The sequence below is a fragment of the Cyprinus carpio genome, chromosome A18 (assembly GCF_018340385.1).
Source record: "Cyprinus carpio isolate SPL01 chromosome A18, ASM1834038v1, whole genome shotgun sequence".
NCBI lineage: Eukaryota > Metazoa > Chordata > Actinopteri > Cypriniformes > Cyprinidae > Cyprinus > Cyprinus carpio.
In genome coordinates, this window is record NC_056589.1 from 24,878,805 (window position 1) to 24,891,697 (window position 12,893).

At 35.5% G+C, this 12,893-nt stretch overlaps 2 protein-coding genes across 4 annotated transcripts; one reads left to right on the top strand and one right to left on the bottom strand.

Moving 5' to 3' along the window:
- On the bottom strand, positions 1-5,054 carry LOC109065670 (pre-mRNA-splicing factor 18). Of its 2 annotated transcripts, XM_042775602.1 has the most exons (11): positions 4,851-5,054; positions 4,664-4,741; positions 3,283-3,309; positions 2,531-2,635; positions 2,338-2,451; positions 2,026-2,172; positions 1,141-1,209; positions 737-877; positions 584-655; positions 338-493; positions 1-244 (listed from the first exon to the last, which is right to left on the bottom strand). In XM_042775602.1, exons 1-11 carry the CDS (start codon positions 4,914-4,916, stop codon positions 164-166), a joined length of 1,056 nt encoding a protein of 351 aa, XP_042631536.1. In that variant the 5' UTR covers positions 4,917-5,054; the 3' UTR covers positions 1-163. The 2 variants fall into 2 exon arrangements, with proteins under 2 accessions (XP_042631536.1, XP_018938215.1); XM_019082670.2 differs by lacking the exon at positions 3,283-3,309 and having other exon boundaries at positions 4,851-5,052.
- On the top strand, positions 2,375-12,802 carry LOC109077895 (BEN domain-containing protein 7-like). Of its 2 annotated transcripts, XM_042775600.1 has the most exons (11): positions 2,383-2,506; positions 5,880-6,110; positions 7,376-7,450; positions 7,520-7,780; positions 8,960-9,091; positions 9,171-9,457; positions 11,299-11,524; positions 12,039-12,152; positions 12,360-12,401; positions 12,617-12,664; positions 12,736-12,802. In XM_042775600.1, the coding sequence occupies exons 2-11, from the start codon at positions 6,047-6,049 to the stop codon at positions 12,783-12,785; spliced, it is 1,299 nt and encodes a 432-aa protein (XP_042631534.1). In that variant the 5' UTR covers positions 2,383-2,506; positions 5,880-6,046; the 3' UTR covers positions 12,786-12,802. The 2 variants fall into 2 exon arrangements, with proteins under 2 accessions (XP_042631535.1, XP_042631534.1); XM_042775601.1 differs by lacking the exon at positions 5,880-6,110 and having other exon boundaries at positions 2,375-2,506.
- The last annotated feature ends 91 nt before the right edge of the window (positions 12,803-12,893 follow it).

Genomic DNA, 12,893 nt, shown 5'->3' on the forward strand with positions numbered 1-12,893 from the left:
TCCGACAGTAACATTATCATTTATTAAAAAAAAAAAAAACACTGTAGAGATCCACGCGTTCTCAAGATTGTTGTATATTTACAGTAAATAATTGATTTACAGCATGAGCGAATGATTGACAGCCGTACATTATACAATATGACATGACTTTGAATGCTGCACGTCACAGGGCTTTGTACTCCACACACTTTGAGGGATCCGTTGGGAAATGTTTCTGACAGATTGTGATCAATCTTTTCAGCCCCTGAAAATACAAAAAAGACAATCACTGATCTGATGAACGCTAATATAATGCACACAATGCAATCACACTTTTATTCATGCTGTCATTTCAGACCTGAATGTACTTCCTCTGGGTCTCGTCGTTGAGCACATGGGCGACGTGTTTGGAGAAGATCTTCTCACGTCCAGTACGAGCGTGGATACCCACCATGGTCACACCGATGGGCCATGGAGCATTTCCTATAGCCATCTGCAGATAAGCATCATTTGCCTGCATGTACACAGAGAGTGTTAATCAGTTTCCTCACAAATATACCAATTACAAACTGAAATTCAGAGTATTGCAATAAGTACAACATACCTTAACATATTCTCTCTCCAGCATGAACTTTATGATGTCTGTGATGGACTCCTTAATATCTGCTGGCAAAATCTGTACATAGAAGACACAATGAACCTGTGGGTCTTTATCTAATAATACTGTATATTAAAAAAAGCTTGTAGAACAGCATACCTTCTTCCGTAGTTTTCTGAACATAGGTCCCAAATAAGATTCCGTCTGTTTTTGGGTGGCACTGGCGAGTTTGCCCTGGACACTACGCTTCACATGGTCCTCTCGGCTGTTTAGATCTTTAGCCCACACTCCTAGCAAGAACTATAATAAATAAACAAATAAAACTTTATTTAACTTTAAAAATAGGCATACAAGCTGACAAAATAAAATGATTACATTTTATAATTATGCATCAGATGCTCATTGAATCAATAATTAATTTTTGTAAACAAAATTAAATAATTAAAATATTGTCTAAATGCATTACTATCAAAAGTCAGTACAAGACTTAAACACTCCAACAGGGCTTGAAAAAAAAAAAAAATCAAATCACAGCTAAATGCAAGAAAAGAAGAAAAACATACCCTTAAAACTTTATTTATGACGTCCATGTCTCTAAAATCATCACCAGTGCCAAGAGACGCTCCCAAAGCCTGTTTAATACATGTTGTTAGAAATGAATGTAGCATCACATCTTTTGTTAAATCATAGCAGGAACAATAGTATCCATTACAGACAGTTATTATACCATTGCATTGCTAATTCAGGGTTCCCCAAACTTTTTGTCAGCTAAAAACCTTCGACCTAAAAGCTTTACTTGTAAGTACCCCCTTTTAATAATTTAACAACACATTTGCATGTCCACTGCTCTCTTTTGTTGGCTAATGGTCGCATTGCAAACAGGTAAACAAAATATTCTTATTAGGAAGTGTTTTATTGTAATGGTTTCTATTAAAAAATTATTGTAATTTCTACATTTTTGAGATTTCTTTAAATTACTAGTGTTTCATCACCACACGAACCCAGGTCTTATGAAGAACATTAGATTTCAGATGTAGGACTGTAGTGCCACCTAGTGGGACCATGATAGAAGTACTTCTCATCAGGCACATTAGTACAGATTCTGGAATTGATGTGCTCTAATCATATTGCTATGTGGAAGTGAGATTTTTCTGTGAATGTGCGAGACTTATTATTTATTAGCTGCTAAAGGTAAAAGTTTAGAAGAATAACAAAGTGCTGTAAATGGTAAAACTATTTGCACTAATTACGCTAAATGAAAATAATGATAACAAATATCAGTTTACAATGTCAAGCAGCAAAAAGGACTGTTTTTGTACAGCTAAAATAACCGGAAGCTGGCAACACCGGAAGTCTCGCACATTTACAAATGGATGCACCTGCTCTTATATTAAATATGAGGATGTGAATTAGTTAATGTTGTGAGTTCTTTGTGCCTGTGGGTTTACCTCTAGCTCCTCAATGGTGGTATTTTCTTCATGCACTTTGAGATCATGTTGTGTGTCCAGTTCAGCACCTTCTGTTCCACCGACAATCTCATTCAGATACTGCTGATCGATCTTATCCATGGCAGCCTTCAGATCATTCCTCAAACCCTACACACACAGACAAGGTAAGCCTTACATAGTGTGTAAAATTCTATCATATAGTATACTATATTCTTGAAAGCACATTTCTTGCAGGGAATTTTTTTTTTTTTTTAAATAAACATACACTATATGACAAGAATGTAAAGATGGCGAGAGGAGATGTGGTCTTACCTTGTTTACTTCTGGTGCTAGAAATTCAATCTTCCGGAGTCTCTGGAATGCATCATAATCGGATTCACCAAACAGACGGATCGGCTCACCACGTTCCCTCAGACGTCTGATCACCTGCACACAGCCACAAGATTTATTATTCATCCAAGAACAAAAACAACCTCATCAGGTGAGCTCTGATTGGACGACCCACCTCCTGTCGAGAAAGTGTCATTGGCAGCTTCTCCTCTGTGAGCTCCAGTTCTAATACAGGATTGGATGATGTAGATGAAGGCGCCTCCTCCTCAGTCTTGTCCAGTGAAAAAAAAATAAATACATTTTAATGACTGTTACATCATTCTGATACCACAGCAAAGCATATAATTGTGAGATCGAGAGGGGCTGCTTGCAAAATAATATTCATAAACTGATAAATAACAAAAGTAACAATCCTTACAAGAGTTTCCAAAATGAAAGACCAAAAACAAATACTTCTCCATATAATCATGCAGCATTTTTAAATCCTCATCTAATCTTATATAAATAGGAGTGCATAGAATTCTCTCAAGATGCAATAAGTGAACAGCAAAGAATTGAGCCTGCTGACCATGCTCTGACATCGAAGCTGTATCTTGACACTGGTTTTAATTTAACACACCATGCAAGCAATATCAAAACCAAATAAAGAAAGCTTAAAAACATTGAGCATTGCACAAATGAGAGCAGGCAAGGCATCTAGAATTCAAACAACTTGTGCTTTGCTCCTGGGTGGGCGTCTCTGTCACATAAGGGCACTGATTTTACTATGATTATTATGCGGCTGGGCTGAGAATTCAGATAGTGCTGCCTCCAGCTTTGTGCAACACTGGGAGCAAAGGCAATTAAACACACAAACGTTCTTGAGTCATGCTGAAACCCGGTCAAACATCTGTCTGGCAGCATGCATTCTGTCTGCCTGAGCCCTACCTGTCTCACAGGCTGCTCATTAGAAACCTACACTCACAGAACACACACACACACAGACAGACAGCAGGAAAGAGAATATGAGAAGAGATACACAGCAAACAGAAGACACCACTCCAGGATGAGAAGAGAACTGGAGAGAAAGAGCTTTTTGAAAGAAATAGTTAGCCAGAAATCAACATTTGCTGCAATTTGATTCACCCTCAGGCAATCCAAGATTTAGATCAGTTTGTTTCTTCATCAGAACAGATTTCAAGAAATGTCGATTAATCCATAATTTTGTTTTGTCCAGTTAAAAAGTCAAACAGTCTGAATCAGGAGAGAAATATGCACAGATCAAGCACTGTTTACAAGCGAAAACAGTTCTAAACAAATATGTCAGTCGATTTTGATTGAAAAGGACAACAGTGGATGGACTTTTTTCCCTGGAAGAACTGGTATTATGAACTCGGAGTGACTAAATTATAGACAATAAAATATAGATAACTCACATTTTAGTTTGAAGCAACAGTTTGAAGTAAAAAAAAATGTCTTGATGGATTTGTTTCTTACAAACAAGCTTTTCACTGCACAAGACATTAATTGATGGACTGGAGTGGTGTGGATTATTGTGATGTTTTTATCAGCTGTTTGGACTCATTCTGACGGCACCCATTCACTGCAAAGGATCCATTGGTGAGCCTGTGATGTAATGCTACATTACTCCAAATCTGTTCTGATGAAGAAACAAACTCATCTACATCTTGGATGGCATCAGGACAAGGACAATTTCAGTGAGTGAGTGTGTGAGTATGGGATGGAAGACACATTATTAATGGGACAGTTATTTCTTTTAAAGCCACAGCGGATGACTGACAGACAAGTAGATGGTCCCTGTATGTCATCTAAAACTGCGGTCTGGGAACTCCAAGGGCCCAAAGAGAGTTAGTGGAAAGGTAGAGAAAAACAGAGTAAAAAAAACGAAATAAACAAAGACAGAAATTGATTAGAATAAATAAAAACACTATATTAATAAAATAAAAAAATGCAATTATGTAACAATAAAAAATAAATATTTTCTAAATAACATTTTACATATATATCAAATATTTTTTTTACTGCATCAATTGTGTCTTTATACATGAAAATATAGTTGTAGTTGCGTTTTAAATTTTAGGAAGATCATATTTGGGATCCGTCGCAGCTAAAAGATTGAAAACTAAAAACGTATTAAACGGATAACACTACAAATACAGTGTGGTTAAATGTGTTTCTGGGCAGCTGAGCTCAACCTCATGAGGAAATGTGTGTAAGTGAAGAAGTGCATCATGAGGAAATGTGTGTAAGTGATGATGGAAATACATCATGATGTAATGTTGTCTTCTATCACAGCTGGAATTTATACCTTGTATCCACATCTCCTGTAATATTCCTCCTCTTCCTTACGCGCGAGATCAGCCCGTTTAAAGTATGTCTTTGAGTCCTGGAGAAACAACAAGAGTACATCGTTACACGATCCACACATCTGCTCACAGCAGCATTAAGATAACATCCCGATCTGGGGTTCTAGAACAGTCGCTAACGCTACTCACGTCTACCAGCTCTTTCTCCTCTATGTGTTTTCTTTTCCTCGCGATCTCTGCTTTGAGGATGTCCATAACTCAACAGGTCACAAAAACTCTTTAGATTGTATCAAAAAGTGTGTCTCTTTTCTACATATTACATAAACAAACATCCAACGAGAAGCAGTTTCCGCTTCCGTTCACCGTTCCTCGTTCATCTGCTGCTGGAGATCACTCTGTGTAATGAATTGTACCGCCATCTAGTGAACAAATGTGAGACTAACGCTGGAAAAAGTTTGATGAGCGCACGTAATCGCAAACTTCATCTCCGTAATCGCAATATAAATTACAAGAACGAAGGAACACTGTATTTTTATCTTTTTCAGATTAGCTGTGCAGAATCTTCTTCATGTCATATATTAAGTATTATTTTTGTAGTAAGAATATTAGTTGAATTGAAATGTTAATTGTTTTAAAATAATTATTTCAGTTTGTTTATTTTAGGTGGTATTGTGTGTTTTTTTTATTTATTTGGTCCATGATGCTTTTTAACTGAATAGTTTTCATTCACTAGGCCTACATTATTTTTTTATGGTGATATTTCAGGTTTATTTTAAATGGATAAATGTTAGGTTTCATTTGATCTATTTCTATATTTTAAAGATTATAACTTTCAATTATCTTATTTATTTATTTATTTATTTTTAATTTCCGATTTTGCTTCCCGTTCTCCGTTATTAAAACACATATATGATTAAAAAAAAAAAAAAGTTTACACTTTTGAACGCATTACTCCTTTGTGAGAGTAGTCGCCGACTGCCAAAAACTGATAGGAAAGTTTCTTCTCCTCTTGACAACAGAACGCCAGTGACTCATTTCCTCCAGTCTGTCCAATCTAAATCTGGACCCCACAAATATTAGCGACCATCAGGTGGCGCAAAGGAATAGACGTGACGAATTCTGAAAGAATTAAGAGGTTTATTTATTTACACCATAAACGAGCAGCCCCGCAGGAGAATGTAAACGCGTCCTGTCCGTCCTCCTCCTCTTCCTCACCAGCACCATCATCATCTTCATCAGTCCAGAGAGACCCGCGCTTATGATTAAAGCTCAGGTTCGCTTCACTCATCATCAGCTGGACTTAATGAGTTTGTCAGTGATTAAAGAGCCTGTGTGCTGCTGATGAACTGGGCTGGATTCTGCCTCTTCACCGCTCTGCTCTTAAAATGGAGTTTGTGGAGAGGAAGCGGAGCAGGAAATCACAGAGCTTTAAGCTGGTGAATGATGCAGGTAAGCAGACAGACAGATGACAGCAGACAATAGAGCGCATCGGAGGCGTTACGTCAGCACTCTGAGTCTGGAATGCACGTGTGATACAGTGTTTCATTCCCTCATTGTCCTGCTCGCGTCATCACAATGTCAGACGCTTCATTCTGTTCGGGTTATTCGTTTTGTTTAATCACATGTTTTTCGGCAACGTTCACAGTAAAAACATTTTCATCTTCTAATGCGTTTAGTCTGTCCATGTGCACTTGTTCAGGTGTGATGGAATATAATAAAGGTCTGTTTGGTGCTCTTCATAGTCACGCAGCCTACAGGTGGTCCTGCAGCACTTCTGCAGCGCACAGACGTCAGGCATGCACGCGACAGTAGTGCATGACCTCTCAGGCAGCGTCCTGCTGTACTTCATCTAAAAGTATTTAAGACGCTTTCAGAATTATTATAGATGCATTTTTAACAGCTCATACAATTGAGAGGGTATATGCAATATCTGCTATTAAAATGAGTTTACTGTAGGATTGTTAAAAAATGCTAAAAACCCTTTATGTTCTGATAAGAACTCAATAGTTTTTATTTTTCCTCACTTTTTTTTTTCTGACCTAATCCAAACCGAGTTGGATCATTGCATGCACTTTCAGAAATTTGACTGATATCCATTCTAGTATGTTACACTTTACATTGTCATAAAAAAGTTATTATCACATAGCCGAGCAAAAATAAAAACAAAAAAACTAAAAAAATCTAAATTAAACAAAATCCATAATGATTTTATACCATTTATGTATGGTGTATAATTTATTTTGTCTTGGGTGATCTTTATCCTCAGCACTGTATATATATGTTTGGGAGAAAGAAATAATACAAATAAAATACTAAAAATACAAAAACAAATAATAATAAAATAATAAAAGAAAATTAAAATAAAACGGTTTATTTTAAATATTGTTATCAGTCAGAGATATAATTATGTCAAAATTCATAGCATTTTCATAACATTCATTTCATGTATACTTTATATATCATCATGAAATATAAAATTTAATTCGAAGTTTTTATAAGAATAGTCACATACACTTAAGCTTATACTGAAGTGTTAAGCATATTTTTAAGCCATTGACATGATCTGACATTGTGAATAGGTAGATAGCTAGATAAATAGATAGATATGTATTTTTCTCTACTCTCCTATGAATAAAAGGCTAAAAAGGTGTTTTATAAATGAAATTGTGTCATGAGCTCATAATGATGTGAAAACTCTGCTGTGATTCATTTAGATTTTAGCCATGAAATGGATGATGTAGACCAGAATGACACTGAAGGAGATGCCTTGGATGCTTCTGAGACTGAAGGTAGCTGTTGGTCATCGTAACACACTTCATGACTGTGTGCAGGCTCTATGTGTTAACTGTGTCTCTCAGTCTGGTTAGGTGATGAAGGGATGGAGATAAAGAAGCAGATAACAGGCATGATGCGCTTGCTGAGTGACAAGACAGGACGAGTGTACCAGCGCGTTGGACGAGAGGGTGAGACCCTCAAACAGGAGCCTCAGGAGGAGCCTGTGGCTCAGAACCCGGCCCCTGAACATCTCCAGTGTGACTGGAGCTCAGTCCTCATGGCTCAAGGGCAGTACGGCACCCGCTCCAAAACCCAGAGACTGCTCAACCACTCGAAAACTAACGGTGAGTCTCTAAACAATGAAGTGATTTTATTACAGTACCTTCAGAAGGTTTCTTAAATGAGCAAAATCTGTTTAAATGCAAAACAAAGCATGTTTACCTGTGTTCCTCACACTATGATTATATTTATATGCAGTGGCCCCAAAACATATTTGGACACGGAAGTCATGCTTTAAAATGTATGAATCTGAAATCAATGACAAATGCATTGCATTGGATAATAAGTTGTCAAAATAAGTGACATTTATTTTAAAGAAATATAGCACAAGCACACTTTTCAAGCAAACATTTCACAAAAGAGGTTTGGTAGGTGTTAAATGATTGCATTTACATGCAGACGCTTTTCTCCAAAGCAACTTCCTCTGCATTCAAGATAAACATTTTCTTAGTTCACACACTTTCATGACCTTGGCATTGCTATGCTTGTGTTTTACTGTTTGAGCAACAGAAATGCTGTTTTAGCAATTTATTTATGCAAAATACAGTTTTATGTTCTGCAACAAATATTCATGGCCAGCACATTTTCTCAATTTACCCATTTACTTAATTCACTCAATTCATCATTACCAGGTAAAACAGGTTTAGCGCATTTAATTTAATTTAGTTTTATTTTATTTTCACTTAGCTTAGTATTTTATTTTTATTTATTATTTAAGTACATTTATTATTTTTTGAAGTTGTTTATTTTAGTACATTAACTTTATTATATTTTATTTTATCTCTTAACCTTTAGTTACTGCAGTTTATCAAGAGGTTAACTTTGAGTGGCTCTGCTGTTTCTTTCTTTCTTACTTTTTTTTTTTTTTGGTATTAAACTCAGAGAAGCTAAGAAACATAGGAACACATAGAAACACAGGAAGATATTACTTGAACCCCTATTGGGATTCTTTCCAGGGGAAGTTGTTTTATGTGACTGTGGGCTACAGAAAGATGTGCAGTCTGCCACTGCAGCAGCCAGTGTCTAGACAGCTCTGGATAACACCGCAAACACGTAACGTCTTCCTTCTGTACACACACAAAAAGACACAATAACTCCCTTACTGTCAGTCAGACACACACACACACACTCACACTGGAGTCAATTAGTCAGACAGCTTTAGTGCCGGATGCTTGGAGCCTCTGGGTGTTAGACATCATCAGTGATGGCCGTTGTGTTGACGATGCATGTGTGTTCTGATTCAGTCATGGCCTTGCCCCCTGCGCCTGCTGCCATGGCAACTGAGCCCAGCTGCTGTATGTGCAACTGCAAGAGCACCCTGCAAGCCATTCTGCTGGAGTTACGTACCATGAGGAAACTAATCCAAACTCAGAGAGGTAAATCAAACAGAACTACACTCAAACTCAATTGAACACATGTACAGCCGCATTCACCTGTGTTCTGCCATACTCTCAGGATCTCAGGACAAACAGGGCTCCCAGGTCTCACTCTCATCCCGAACCTCCATCTCCAGGAGGAGGACCCGAAAGAGGAGGCCGGGTCACAGAGTGACAGTTCTGGCCACGCCCACTAAAAGAACCACACCTCCGCCGCCACCCACTGAGGCTGATGCTGTTAATGAGTGTAATCAGTCAAGAGAGGACACGCCTCCAACAATGACATCATTTATCCCAGATCTCATTCCCAGTTCCAAGACTCCTCCCTCTCACTACAGCGACACCAGAGGCCAAAGCACCACAGAGGTACACTGTGAATAGATTTGGTAATGAATTTGTGAATGAAGAAAAACTGCTTGGCATATATATATATATATATATATATATGATATATATATATATATATAGATATATATATATATATGTATATATATATGTATGTATATGTATAGACAGTACAGGTCAAAAAGTTTGGAAACATTACTATCTTTAATGTTTTTGAAAGAAGTCTCTTCTGCTCATCAAGCCTGCATTTATTTGATCAAAAATACAGAAAAAACAGTAATATTGTGAAATATTATTACAACTTAGAATAAGAAATTTCTATTTGAATATACTTTAAAAAAATAATTTATTCCTGTGATCCAAAGCTGAATTTTCAGCATCATTACTCCAGCCTTCAGTGTCACATGTAACATCCAGTCTATCACATGATCATTTAGAAATCATTCTAATATTCTGATTTATTATGAGTGTTGGAAACAGTTCTGCTGTCTAATATATTTGATGAATAAATATTATGAGTGTTGGAAACAGTTTTGATGTATAATAAAAAATTCTAATAATATATATTCTAATAATATATTTTCTTAACTATCACTTTTTATCAATTTAACACATCCTTGCTGAATAAAAGTATTGATTTTATTTAAAAAAAGAAAGAAAAAAAAATTACTCACCCCAAATTACTGACCAGTAGTGTATATTGTTATTACAAAATAATTATATTTTTAAAAACATAGCTTCTTTTTCTTTTTTTTTTTTTTACTTTTTATTCAAAGTATCCTAAAAAAGTATCACATGTTCTGAAAAAATATTAAGCAGCAGAACTGTTTCCAACTTTTATAATGAATCATCATATTAGAATGATTTCTAAAGGATCATGTGATAATGATCCTAAAAATTCAGCTTTGCATCACAGAAATAAAAGATAATTTAAAGTATAATAAATTTAAAAACAATTATTTTAAATTGTAATATATCACAGTATTAAATTTTTTTTTTCTGTATTTTTGATCAAATAAATGCAGGCTTGATGAGCAGAAGAAACTTCTTTCAAAAACATTAAAAATAGTAGTGTTTCCAAACTTTTGACCTGTGCTGTATATATATATATATATATATATATATATATATATATATATATATATATTTATATATATATATATATATATATATAATTTCAATTAAATAATTATTTTAGTATTTATTAAAGTAATAATTATTAATATATATTAAAATATATTCATATTCATTCAACCAATTAGTTCAACAGCACTGATTTATTCAGGAATGAATCAAACGGCTTTCTTTATGAATGAGTCAGTGTATCGTTCTCGTAACCAAACACTATCTGTAATTTCGGTTCTGCTGATGTGGTTTTGTTCGGAACTATTTTCATTGGCATGTCAAAAGCAGACAAAGTAATTGGCAAATTTTTATATATATAATTATACTATCTAGTTAACTACATAGTTACTATGTAGTTAAGTCCCTATACGTACACACACACAAGTTCTGAAGTTGGCAAGTCCTGATTTTGGACCATGTTTGCACCCATCAGACTGATAGCCGGCCATGTCTCCCTCTCTCAGCAGAATCAGTGAAGGTTCGAAACAACAGAAGGAGAAGGAGTGTATATAAATATGGTTTCACAGTTGTCTACGTTATGTTTATTCTGAAAAAAGTGTTTATGTATGAGTATATGTCTCAGAAAGTATTGTTAATATGATCTTCTTTTGTCTCACCTGACTAAAAGTGAAAATTTGGATGATTACAGCTTGTGTGTCAGTGTTTGTGTTAATTCCAAAGTACACGAGTGTGTATTAATTCCTTTTATTAATATCTCGCCCGTCTGTCTCTCCCAGCCGGAGGTGCAGTTGGCCGAGGATTATGACGTATTTATTCCTAAAGCACAGTTGGACTCTATCTTACTGAACTACACTCGCTCTGGCAGCCTGCTCTTCAGGAAACTGGTGTGTGCGTTCTTTGATGATACCACACTGGCAAACTCACTGCCCAACGGCAAGAGTAAGAGAGGTCTGAACGACACCAGGAAAGGACTCGATCAAAACATAGTCGGAGCCATTAAAGGTTTGTGAACGTAACTAAACCAGACCAGAACTTACATCAGTGTAGAGGAGAACATTATCATGAGTTTTGCCTGACATTGATCACTGTCATACATATAAATGGTCCTAAAAAGTAATAGTAATAAATAATCAAGCCATGTGGTGTTTATTTAAAATATTACATTTTTCTTTCATAACATTTCACAGGAAGATGGTTAAGTGATAAAACTCAAGATAAAATGTTTTAAAAAGTGATGTTAGATTTGAGACTTATGTAGAATTTGATTTGATATATTATAATAAAAATATATAAAATATATGAATAAATGTTATTATTTATGTAATTGCATTTCTTTGACATTTATTATAAATTTACTATAAATATTTATTATTATTACAAATATTTTTTATTATTTATGTACTTGCGTTTCTTTGTAATTAATTGTTACATTTCCTAAAAATTTCTAAGTGAAAATTGTTTCTATACCGTTGTTGTCGTAAGCTGTATTTGTTTACTTGTATGTGTATGAATCTAGTGTTCACAGAAAAGTATTGCACAGCCAATGGAATTGAGAAGCTTCCTGGCCCTAGAGACTGGGTCCAGATTCTGCAAGACCAGATTAAACTTGCCCGTCGACGCTTAAAAAGAGGTGAGAACATGACAGAAAGAGAAAAAGAAAGAGAGATAGCGGTGCCGTACATTACCAAGGATTCAGAGTTGTAACATAAAGCTGTTGCCTCATGATTGATGGTTTGCTAGATGAGTGCTGTTAAAACAATTAATTGATAATTTAAATGTTAATTTAACAAATGCCTAAATGTCATCATTTATTTGATTTATTTTTAATGATTTGCAGCAGAGACAACCTCAGACTGTAGTGATATTCAGCACAAAACAGGTATTCAGACACACTGACCCAAACCCACACACAGCATGAATGAAAGCACTTCAGATTGATGAGTGTCCTTCACCTCATGATATTGCAATATCAAACAGTCTATTAGAATGATGTCCATGTGTTAAAATATTCTAAATAATATGCTAAATAACTTCAGAGGGCAACATTCCATTGGAATATTATTCCCATTAGTATTTCTGTATGTTATTTTTCAGAGAACTTTCAGCAAACTGTTGATAAAGTGGAAACTGTGACACAAAAAGGTAGCAGTCTTTAATATTTCACTCTCAAAAAGTGGCATTGTTCTTAAGTAACCCTTTCTTCTGTACCACAGGTGCTGCTTATGAGAGAACAGAATGTCTAGTTGCTATGGACACTGCCTGAGAAGAGATTGTTTTCAACAAAATGCAACCTCCGACTTCTGCAAAGGAGTCATTTTAATTGTTTTGTCCGTCTGGCATGTATGGAGAGACACTGCTTTGAAATTCTCAT